Below are 12257 nucleotides of genomic sequence, written 5' to 3'. Positions count from 1 at the left end.
GGCCAGCAAGAGAGCCTGGTAAGAACTGCCCTCAAGGCATGCAAACAGGAATGTTTAACCAAAGGCCACTCTAGACAGGTAGTACGGTATATTGCTTTGGGTGTATTCTGCAAAACATTCCTGACAACAGTAATAGTGTATCAGCAGTGGGTTTATTCTGCTTTATTAGTTGTTCTACAATGCTACTGTGTAATTGCTGGCTGGAGAAGTTGCACTGCAATAAACCAGGACAAGTATAAGCCAGAACATTAGTGCTGTATCATTGTGAATCTGCACTAAAAAGTATGTCTGCAGGGGCCCAAACACCTCAACAGTATAAGAAAAGGAATCCACAGTATGGTCTGAGAGGACCTGAAGTTGCTGCAGCATTCTTGAAGCAAAGCAAATACAAACTAATCAATTCCTGGATGGGTGACCATTGGGAGACCCACCTGAGAGAAAGGTAGGTGTATCAGAAGTATTTACAGAATGGCATTACAAGGGGCACTAGGCCTCAGCATTGGGACACCATACTATTCCCCTCAGGAAGGGGCAACAGGGTAGCAGGAATTTTTGGCAAATCTTAAGAAGCTGCCTTACAGTGAGTTGGACCATTGGTCTATCTTGCTCAGTATGGTTTACACCAACCTGGTGGGTTGATGGGAGTTGTAGTCCAACACCTGGAGGGCATCAGGTTGGTGGAGGCCTGTCTACACTGACTGGCAGAGGCTCTCCAGGATTTTAAACGAAGCAGGGTAGTTCCCCATTCCATCCTAGGAATGTCAACGATTGAACCTTTGACCTTCTGCACGCCAAGCATATGCTCTACCACTGGGTCATTGCTCTTCCTCAGTTCTCTCACCTGGGATCCAGGTTGATCAGATTGTTGATGCTGCTGCTGCTTTTGTGATGTGTGACCTTCAGACTTGCCCTTTGCCGTCGCCGTGCTTCCCCTATAGCCTCTAGAGATGGCTGAGAGGGGTCCTGTTTTGGACTCTGAACTATGGCTGCCTTCTGAGGTGTGCTTACCCAAAGCCTCTGTACTGAGCCTGTTATTCAGAGGCAGGGTGAGTTGCCCTTCAGTTCCTTGATGGGAAAGACAGACAGACAGAAATAGTTCCTTGATGTTTTACAAGTCAGAGAAGTGAACACTACTTCAGCATCCAAACTTGGCAAGGCATAGTGATGAGATCTCAGTGGGTGAATTGGGAAAGGTTGGCCTCAGCCAACTATGTCTGCCTGGCTACCCATTGCAGTGTCAGCATAAGCAAGGGGAGGGAGCACTGTGCTCTCTTCCACTAGGCCTCTTTACCCAGAGCCAGGTTTTGAGGGCCTGTATCTAGTTTGGGGCCAAAAGGTCAGACTGGGCATGTAGTTAGTGCAGCTCACAACAGCCTCCCTGACTGAGCTGCTAGAGGCCCTCTCAGATGTGGGGTTGCAGAACATTCACACTGAGGTCACTGTTGGGTCAGCTCAGGTCTCCACAGCCTTCATGATAACATTAAGGTTTTCCTAATTTGTCGCTAGGCAAGACATACCTTCAAGTAGTTTCCCTGTGGGAGAGTATTTGCTATTTAATTGTTACATTTCTATCCCATCTTTTCCTCCAGAGAACTCAAGAAGGCATACGTGGTTCTTCCCCATCTCATTTAATTACCACAACAACCCTGCAAGGTAGGTTAGGCTGAGAGATCATGACTGGTCCAAGGTCATCACTCAGTGAGCTGAAGCTGAGTGGGGATTTAAGTAGCCGAGTGTGGATTTGATCCCTTGTTTCCCAAGTCCTATTCCAATGCTCTAACTACTGCCCCACCACTGGATATACCCTGCTGGAGTGAGAGTCAAGCTGGTCCTGAGAAGAGAGTAAAAGTTCACTGAGGATGGGCTATGGGGAGCACAGGCAAAGGCCAGATGGGTACTTGCCATGATGTTGAAGACCCCCCAACCCCCACTTACCCCCCTCTTCATTTTCCCGTTGTGCCAGTTCAATGGCAGCTCGGATGCAGAGTTCACGAGCACGAAGCCCTGCTGAAGTGTTCCCATCAGAGATGGCTTCCAAGACCACAGAATCAATGGATAAGCAAGCAGCACTGTAGTGTTTGGCAAGGGTGATGGCTGCACTGGACTTTCCTAGAGAAATCAGAGACAAAGGTATTGCTAAACACACACACACACTTTCACCATCCATCATTTATTGACATCCCTTTATATCTGGGATGGAGGGGCTTTTTCAGTCTAAGAGCCACATTCTCTTCTGGACAACTTTCTGAGGGCCACATGGCAGTGGGGGGTGGGGCCGGAAGAAAAAGTGGGTGGAACAATGAATGTGAACAGTAAGCCAGTTTCTACATACTCTCTCACTTACCCCTCTCTTCCAGAGAAGCAATAATTCAAGGACATAGTCCAGTAAGACAAAAACATGGGGGGGGCGGAGTAAACCAGAAGGGCCAGCAGTGATGGATGGGTGGGGTCTGGGGAGAGTTCTAACGGGAGTTCTCAACAGACTCTCTAAAACAGGAGCATGGCTGCCTTCGCAGGGCAAATCCCCTCTCCCTGGCACCCGCCATTCATCAAGGAAGAACAAGGCAGGTCACTCTGCCTGCTCTGCATTAAGCGCACCTCTAGCTTAGCCCACGGTTAGCATCAGCCTTGGCAAGAAAATGCCTCGAGTCCTTCAGCTCCCAAAAAAGTTGTTCACAAACTAAAAAATATTCAGAAGAGAGCTGCAAAAAACTGAGGATGACAGTGAGATCTCAGAGCACATGGTGGTACTCAGATGCTATCTGGGAGTATACAGTCACCACAGATGTAGCCCTGCTGCTCTGAGGTGGTCTCTGTACCTGTAAGGGGAGCACCATGGATGATGATGGCAATGCCCCTGCGGTTCCTGGCAGCCCGTCCTTCTGGAGATATATCAATGCCAAGGTGACGCGCAATGGCTTTTGAGACAGGGTTGTTGTCTAGCTCTCCCACAGCTTCCTTATTCTTGATCACACTTTGCTGACTCCCTCCTGAAAAGGAATCAGGGCTATAGACAGCTTGCTCAAAGGCCATATCCTTCAAAGGGCTTCAGAAAGGAAAGATGTCAGGTACAAATAGTACATCTTCAGAAATTGCACAGACCCTTTTATTTTCAAGGAGGAACAGAGGGTTGGCCAAATGGGAGAAATCCTTAAGCCCAATAAGGAATGCCACTCTCTCATCTTTGCTGCTGCAGATGGCAGGGGTGTCCGTGGCTTTTTTAATCCTTTACTGCAACAGGCAGTATATATCTATACATTTGCTCTGGGGTTAAAAATAAATAAATCTAACTCCAGAACCTGTAATCTGTTTCAATGAGCTTATTTTGAGTGCTTTATACTGATCCTGTCAGGCAGGGTAAGAAATTGTTTTTGTTTTAATTTATCACATTATTAATGTACTTGTATCTCTCTTCTTTCTATTGCTCGCTCTGTCCCTCCAGCCTCAACACCCTTTATGTGACTTCTTACCAATGCTGTCATGTGCATTGATCAAACACTGTGCATTGGAATTTCACCACAGACCCCTGAACATAGCATGCAAAAAAGATCAGCAATATCAGGGGAGACAAGCCAGGAGTGAAGCCTCATTCCTCTGTCAACATAGTGAGGGCCTGTGCACAAGCAATGGGTGGACAGGGCTTAAGCCTTTGTCCAATGGGAAAAGTCAAGATAATGTATTTCCACTACAACTTCTGCAGCTGCTTCATGCTGGAGAACAAAGCTTGCAGGAGATGGCATGCAACACAATTATGGGTCAAAAGGATTTTGTCAAGCCCCGTATTTTCGAGATTTGGAAAACATGCACTGGTCCACAATTCCAACACATGTGGAACCCAAACTCTCCTGATCTAGATTCAGGTAGGTAGTCGTGTTGGTCTGACACAGTCGAAATATATATAAAAAAAATTTAAATGTCCAGTAGCACCTTAGAGACCAACTAAGTTTGTTCTTGGTGTAAGCTTTCTCCTGATCTAGTTCCTTATAGATTTTCACCATGAGGTGGCAGCAAAATGTTACTATGTGGACGTCTAAATCTTTCCCCATTACATCACATACATTTTCTTTTTTCAGTGGTGATGATGACATGCTCTTTTCACTGTCCCAGCAGACCAGAAGCTCTCACTCACCTTGTCCTCTGTCTGTCCCCTCCTCTTCCTCTTCTTCCTCCTGATCAAGTTTCGATTCCACCCTGAAAGTTCTGGTATCCTCATTAAGGGAAAGAGAAGGATGAGCAGAGGCCGCCGTGGATGTTGTTTGCCCAGCACTGGAAGGGAGGAGCTTCATCCCATGATCAGAAAGTAAAGCATTTTCTTCATCTTCCACTAAAGAGGAAAGGAGAGCAGATGTCACAGTGCATACAAGAGACATCAAGTAATGTACTGGTGGCACTTTCAGAAGTTCCCCAAACTCGGTCTTAACCAAAGCAAACCAGTGAAGGACATGCCATTCTCTATAGACCAACCTTTGCCAACTTGGCACCTTCCAGATGTTTTTGCCACTAGCACCAATCAGCTCTTGGAAATAGGCTCAAAAACACAGAAGACTAGCTTCTAGCCTTCAGATTGTGTTGCCTGGACAAATAACTGCATTTATGTATGGCTCACCTTAACCAATTGTAAAATAAAATGGGCAGAGGCTGCTTTTGAAAGACACCATGGCTTTGGAATGAAGGGATAATGATTTATACCACCCACCCAGTTCATGCTCTATGTAGTCCATCCTGTGAAGGTGTGGTGATGTAGGGATTAGCACTGGGCGGGGGTGTTGGTAAAAGGAGAGGGAATTCAGTCACAGCAGCCAAGTCTGTGTGGGGAAGCAAGTCACAAGTCCTGTCAATGGGAAGCATCCAGATGTGCCAAGGTGGGAGAAGGGATTCCCCTGGCCTGGCACTTAGACCATACCCTTCGGCTGCAAATCTTTAAGGAACATGCCCCACCCCCAATTCAATAATCCTGGGGACTGTAGTTTGTAAACTACTATTCCCAGGATTCTTTGGGGAACCCATGTGTTTCAAATGTGCTTTAAATGAATGGTGTGTATGCAGCCCCAGAATTTTGGGGCTGCAGGGGGAAGGCAGTTGTGAATCAGGTAGGGCCTCCTTTAATACTGGAATAGGTGTAGTCAAATGATATGGAAGCAGTGTGTCAGACCTGACATCACTTTGGGTTCCCGCTTTAGGCAATGCTCCTGGATAGTTTGAGTAATACTTGCAGAACTCTTTTGTCACATTAAATAATGAAAGTTGCAGGCACATGGTTGTATCCAACTAATTCCTACTCAGAGTACACATTGGCCAAAAGATTCCTGCGTTGCAGGAGGTTACACTAGGTGACTCTCATGGTCCCTTCCAACTCTACGATTCTTCACCCACTGAAATTAACGAACCTAAATTAGTCATGTCCATTAACCTCAATGGGTCTACCGTGAGAATGACTAGCAAGGCATTATCCCACCTTTTCATTCCAAGAGTAGATGCAAAATCTAGAAATGAGCACAGCAGGTAGCTGGAATTAGTCAGTCCCCTTACACCCTCTCTGATGTCCAAAAATAGCCACCCCATGCAGCTGGACTCTCCAAAAAGCCCAGTCTTCTCAACTCACCATTTTCCTGATTAACTGTCTCCTGGTCACCTTGAAACTTCTTCTGCTCCTCATAATATTCCAGGACTTCAAAAGGCAGCTTCTCCCCAGGGATGCGAGGAGGCAACAGAAGCATGTTATGGGTGTCATAGCCCTTCAACATCCGCAGAATCTAAAACCAAGCAGATATATAAGGATACAAAGAACTGTCTCATGTGGAGTCTGGCTAGTGCTCCATTAAGGCCAGTATGAATGACCCTGAATTGCTGCAGTGTTCGACTTGTAGAAGTCAGTTTGCCCATAGCCTGTTAGACTTGAGCCCACCATCTGTTGTTGACACTGTACCACACTTTGAACAGTGTGATTAGCAGAGTATGCACAGCTAGAGTTTGCAGCCTCAGATGGGAGGAAGTGTGCTTGGTTCTTACCCGCTCTTCCAACAGATATTGCTGGTCAAATTCCAAGGAGTAGAATTCAATGGGGAAGCTGCAAGGGTTCTTCACCACCACTTCAGCCTCATCCCCAATGGCGTAAGGCAAGAGGGGCCCAAGTTCCAGAATGGAAGGAGTAAACTCTAGACGCGGCTCCAGACCTTGCCCAGAGACATTCAGCTGCAGCTGCTGGGTGCTCTGGGAAATGCTCAGAATCAGGTAGTGGCGGTAGGATTTCTAAGATAACAAAAGTTGGAGAGATTATTTCACAGAACTGTAGAGATGGAAGGGACACCAAGATTCATCTCGTCCAGGGGTAGGCAACCTAAGGCCTGTGGGCTGGATGCGGCCCAATCGCCTTCTCAATCCGGCCCACCGATGGTCCGGGAATCAGCGTGTTTTTACATGAGTAGAATGTGTCCTTTTATTTAAAATGCATCTCTGGGTTATTTGTGGGGCCTACCTGGTGTTTTTACATGAGTAGAATGTGTGCTTTTATTTAAAATGCATCTCTGGATTATTTGTGGGGCATAGGAATTCGTTCAGTTTTTTCCTTCAAAATATAGTCTGGCCCACCACATGGTCTGAGGGATGGTGGACCAGCCCATAGCTGAAAAAGGTTGCTAACCCCTGCTTGTCCAACTCTCTGCAATGCAGGATTCACAGCTAAAGAATCCCTGACAGATGACCATCCAACCTCTTTTTATATAAGAAAGAAAGAAAGAAAGAAAGAAAGAAAGAAAGAAAGAAAGAAAGAAAGAATATAGAAAGGCCCAAGTTTAGCTCTTGCTAGCAGTCGTAAGAAAACTATGCCCATGGATTCATACTTGTTGCATTGTCTTGCTCTACATTTGTGCTCAGCATAGTAATGTCAACTACCCATCTATTATAATGCTAGGAGTTCTGGCCTCACTCTGTTATAACATTCTCTTCCACCACCCATGCTGATATAAATACACCTGCCAGCAGAAGGCAGCACTTGATGTTTGATAACGTGGGCTCTCTCTAGCCCATGAAACCTCCTGCCATGAAATATATATTAGCCTGGAAGGTGCCACAAGATTTTTGATTGTTTTGCTGGGCGAGACCAAGATTCCTCTCATCCCTCATGGCCTGTCATCAGCACTTTTCTTTCACCCTCTAAACTGGAAAAGCCCTCTTTACTATCAAGGCTAAAGCTGTTGATACCTTATTTATTTGTTATTTGTCATTTGTAAAATTTCTTACCCATCTTTCACAACAATACAACATGTCATTATTAAAAAACAGATAAAACCATTCCTATTATAAAAACAAGTTAAAGCGCTCCAAATGGAACAGAATAGTCACTTTCTCCCCAACTTGTTCTGGACCTAGCCTATTCTCGACAGCTTTTATTAACCCCATGTGCTCTATGTTCAATGAGGCCAAGTTCCTTCCCGTGTTCTGATCCTTAAGGACTCTGGGTGAACACACCGCTGACCTAGCCTTCCATTCCAAAACATCATCGCTTTCAATGTTATCAATAGCAGGGCTATCAATACTGTGGTTCAACTCTAAGAGACTTGTTGACCTGTCTGCCAACATTTAAAAAGCTAAAATAATTCACACTAACTGTCACCAAATGAATCATTTAAATCATCACTCCCCCCCCCTCCAAATACTGACTAGAGGACTCTCATGTGCTACCATTGAACCCTCTTTGCAACGAGAGTTGCATCCTGACCTCCTACCTCTTCTCTGGGTGCAAACTTGACTTGCACATTGAGCCTCTCCCCCGGAGCCAGAATCCCATAGGGAGGGATCATCTCAAAGACATTGGGCTTGTGTTTTAACTCACGGCGCATCTTCCGACGTAAGGCCATTGGCATGTGCTTGTCCACCTAAACATACAACAAACAATGACATCACTGAGCAATGGATCTCTGTGCTATTGTGAACAGACCTGTTCCCACCCTAACTGCATCTGAAATTCAGGTGCCTGCTGTCTTGTTACATGCAACAACCTGCTAGCCAGGTAGATGGACCAATGTTTCTTGGCAATTCAGTGCACCCTGGGTGGTGGTGCCCTCCATCCATAGGCACAAGAATAAAAGGTTTCCCCAGTTTAGGGTGACGGGGAAGGAAAAAGATGCTTTCCTCATTGCAGCAGCAATGCTCTCTGAGGAGAGTGTTTTACCTCACTGTTTTATTTTCTTTTGCATTCTTCAGTGGCTCAAGTGAGTCTGAAGCTGAATTGCCAGTTGTGGGCTTAACCAGCTACAGGGCCTGCCTCTGAGTACTTGCCTTTCTGAACCTCTGGAGACCTTGCCTCGGTGCTTTATGGATCAAAAGGACTCAGCCTCAAGAGTAGAAAAAGGAGGGCAGATTCTGTCAGCTTTTCAGCTATCATCTGTAGCTACACCTTTAAGTACAACTTAATCTCTATCCAGTGCAAAGCTTCACTGGTCAGTTTCTGGAGATTGAGCCACTATTCAAGGTGCAGGAGAGGCTGACTCATTTCTAACGAGGTGGCAACCCTCGTGGAAAGAGCAGGGTGGAACCTGATGGTCAGAAAAGGGGAAAGAGAAGCCTGCGGCCAGGTCTACTTTACCTTTTTTATTTGCTCGCTGCTGGTGGCAAACCACTCACAGGTGACCTGGAGCTGGTTGTGAAGCTGGATTGTCTCGACTTGGCACTGGCCGCACTGAGTGGCAGCAAACTCCAAATTGTCATTGGACATGCAGAGAGATGGCATAATCACCATGGCACGTAGAGAGATGTTGAATGTGGGTCCGGTCAGGACCTGGAGAAAAACAACAAACAGGACCTAAGCACCATGTGCAGGAAATGGGAACCTCTAACACACATACAGTGGTACCTCAGTTTAAGAACAGTCCTGTTTACGAACTATTTGGTTTATGAACTCCACAAAACCAGAAGTAGTATCCCGGTTTGCAAACTTTACCTCAGTCTAAAAACGGAATCCAAACGGTGAGGAGGCGTCATTAGGGAAAGCACACCTCAGTTTAAGAACGGTTTCGGTTTAAGAATAGACTTCTGGAATGGATTAAGTTTGTAAACCGAGGTACCACTGTACGCTTAATGGCACTTGGGGCACCATGCAGGTATCAAATGGTGGAGAAATCATATATATGTGCTGCAGATCGAGCCTGGAGCTACAGGATCGGTCTCTCCCCCACCACTCACAGGCCAGGTTTGACAAGTGGGCAGAGCCACAGTGGCAGATATGGGGCTCTCAAATTTCAGCCCTGTGAAATGCTAAAATTTGGCATGGCCCCACCTCTCACACTCCATTCTACAGCATTGTTGTGTCCCAAAGGAGTGTTATACTCCAGGCCAGAGCACTTTTAAGGAGCCTGGTCTGACCAAAGAGAGCTGGGCTCAGTTCAGACAGAAGGAATTGCTCTAGTTATAAGGGCTCAGTTTGCCTATGGCACTTCTTGGAGCACACTGTCTGCCTTGGAGTCAGATGTGGCGTTCCTAAGCCGTTCTTAGGAACACAGAAAGCTGCCTTATACTGAGTCAGACTATGGGTCCATATAGGCCAGTACAGTCAACACTGACAGGGATCGACTCTCCAGGGTTTCAGATAAGAAATCATATCCCAGCCTTATGTGGAGATACTGCTGGAGATTGAGCTTGGGACAGTTTACATGCCAGGCAAGTGCTCTACCACACAGCTATGTCCCTTCCCCTCTACTATGGCCTATCCAGCTGCCCTCCATAAATTCCCATGCAGTTGTCCAGTTGCTGGTCTCCCCTGCCCACCCATGTGGCTCCATAATTCATGGCAGGCTTTCCCAAATTCCATCCCCAGCCTCAGCCAAGGGCCCCAAGGCAGTGCAGCATGGCGGGCTGCGAAATGAAAGGCACCTTGACTGGCAGGATCACTTCCACCTCTCCCAGGGGCTGGTTGGCACTCTGGGGATCAAATCGTACTCCAAATGTCTCCGTCTCGCAGTAGGGCAGGTTCTTCACTCTGTCCAGCTCTGTGTCGAAACCTGGCTCAAAAGAGCAACAATGTCATTCCTTGCCAATTCAGGTGTGCAGGGAGGAATCAGCCATTGGTTTGTTTGTTTTCAATTACACTGACATGACACCCTTCCACCAAGGAGCTTAGAATGGCTGCACAAGGCTCTCTCTCCATCCTTTTTATCCCCCATACCCATGGGGTAGGTTAGTTTGAGGAAGCACCTGGGGCTGGAAAACTGGAGGCAGCCATGTCAGGCTTGTCTGCTTGGTACAATTCCCTCTGAGAGAAACTGAATGTGGGAAATTAGCAGCCAAACCTAACAAATACATATTCTTGCTAATTAGCATGAGAAGGGGCTACGTCCACATAGCTGTATTGCTGATAGGCAAATCTCAGACCATAGAAATACAATTGTAGGGAGGGCTCTGTGTAGTGTTATTTCAAGAATTTGGGGCTAAGGGAACCACTGACCACCTTCACAGCAGTCAGATGAGCAGCCATTCCAACCATAATAATCTTCCCAGCACAGGGCAAACTGAGCAGGATCAGATGTGAATCCTGACAGGGCCATCAGTCTGCAGATGACACACATCTCCTTCTCTCTTTGGTCTTTGTGCTTACCCATACTCTGCACATAGTGGGCAACTGGATGCGGAAGAAAACCTTATTTGGAAAAAAGTGTTCAGTGTCTGGGAGTAAAACAATTGGGGTGGGAGGGGAAGGGCTTGTACTGGTGGCAAATTCATTGGGTTTTTAATATATTTATATATGCTTTTCCCATTCAATTACTGATCAATCAAGTTTTCAGGATAGGCTGAGCTAGAAATGAAAAGGAACCAGATCTCCTTATTACCTGAGTCCCGCAAGTTCCGCCTATCTGCATAGAAGGACACAGGAAACTGGCCAGTGTTGGTGATTTTGATAATGTGGGTCCGGACGGTGCCCAGGATGATGTAGCCAAAGTCTAAGATGTACTCAGGGAGTTGTGCTCTGAAAAAGTAGCAACGGCTGGTTGTAAATAGATGTTTGATGCTCAGCTGGATAGCGAGGGCTGCATTTTCAACAGGACTTTGAGGATTTAAGCATTTCACTTAAGTGCCAGAGCATACTTACGGCAGAGGGAAGCAGAGCGGAAAGTAACATTGTGCCAATCACAGAAATGGCACTGCAGCCCTTTGGGAGGGGATTACTTTTATTATCCAATGAAGTTGAATGTTGGAAGATACAGGAAAGGTAAAAGAAAATGCTTCTTCACGTAGCACTATTAAAATATGGAACTTGCTCCCATAGGAGACAGTGATGGACATGAACCTGGGTGGTTTTCAAAGAGGACTGGACAACTTCATGAAGAAGAAAGGTTATCAGTTGCTACTAACCATGAAGGCTATGCTCTGCCTCCACAGCTGGAAGCAGAAATACTCCTGAATGCCAGTTACTAGAGACCACAGGAAGGGAGAGTGATTTTGTGCTCAGATTCTGCTTCAAGGTTTCCCACAGGCATCTGCTGTGAAAATAGGATGATGGACTAGATGGGCTGTTGGCTGATCCAGTAGGCTCCCCTAATAATAATAATAATAATAATAATAATAATAATAATAATAATATTATTATTATTATTATTATTATTATTATTATTATTATTATAGTTCAAATGTAGGTAGATTCAAAACAGCATTCAGCTAAGAAGACCTGGACAAGCCATGGGTTGACTCCCCATGCATCTCTGACAGGATTCTATGCATCAGAGTCTGGTGGCTTGCTACAGATTGCAGACTGTCCAAATAGAGATTGCCAGCGAAGCCAAGAAACTTCACATGGTGAAAGCTTCCCCACTTCCCAGAGGCAGAGGAAACTGGGTGGATTGGGAGGACCAGGCAGTTTCCTGAGATTCTCCACTTATTTCCAAGTACTCAGGTGCTGGGAGTCCCCCTCATAACCCTGCAGTCTGGGGAAATGGCCATAGGGAGGAGATCTGCACCCACTTGACAAATCTGCGGCGAATTCGCTGGCTGATGGCAGGGTCCTCCTTTGGGTCACGGGAAAGCTGCATCTGCTGCTCCAAGGCATGTTCTCGAACAAGGAGCCTCTCCACCTCCAACTGCACTTGCATGGCAAGCTGTCAAGACCAAGGAGACAGTCAGCCAACCTGACCCCAATCCTGCACAGTCCTTCCTGCTTCCCCTACAGCATCAGCACCAGAAAGCTCCCTTTTCTATCAGTTGCTTTTGATCTACTGGCCTCCTACACCTCCATGGTTGCCAATGCCCACTTTTGCCCTTCTGAAGAAGCC

General features: G+C 46.3%; 1 protein-coding gene across 1 annotated transcript in view; it reads right to left on the bottom strand.

The window, feature by feature from the left end:
* HYDIN (HYDIN axonemal central pair apparatus protein) overlaps positions 1–12257 on the bottom strand; it is a 138761-nt gene that overhangs the window by 50041 nt on the left and 76463 nt on the right. Inside the window, exons 31-41 of the mRNA XM_053399391.1 lie at positions 11950–12083; positions 10821–10957; positions 9868–9995; positions 8585–8776; positions 7725–7874; positions 6010–6249; positions 5603–5753; positions 4130–4324; positions 2820–2990; positions 1936–2109; positions 842–1065 (exon numbers count right to left, since the gene is read on the bottom strand). Coding sequence (XP_053255366.1) covers positions 842–1065; positions 1936–2109; positions 2820–2990; positions 4130–4324; positions 5603–5753; positions 6010–6249; positions 7725–7874; positions 8585–8776; positions 9868–9995; positions 10821–10957; positions 11950–12083 — 1896 coding nt within the window. The remainder of the gene's footprint in view (positions 1–841; positions 1066–1935; positions 2110–2819; positions 2991–4129; positions 4325–5602; positions 5754–6009; positions 6250–7724; positions 7875–8584; positions 8777–9867; positions 9996–10820; positions 10958–11949; positions 12084–12257) is intronic.

Source organism: Podarcis raffonei, chromosome 8 (genome assembly GCF_027172205.1).
Source record: "Podarcis raffonei isolate rPodRaf1 chromosome 8, rPodRaf1.pri, whole genome shotgun sequence".
In the NCBI taxonomy this organism is placed as follows: domain Eukaryota; kingdom Metazoa; phylum Chordata; class Lepidosauria; order Squamata; family Lacertidae; genus Podarcis; species Podarcis raffonei.
The sequence above is the reverse complement of the archived record's forward strand: the minus strand, read 5'-3'. Positions and strand labels throughout refer to the sequence as shown.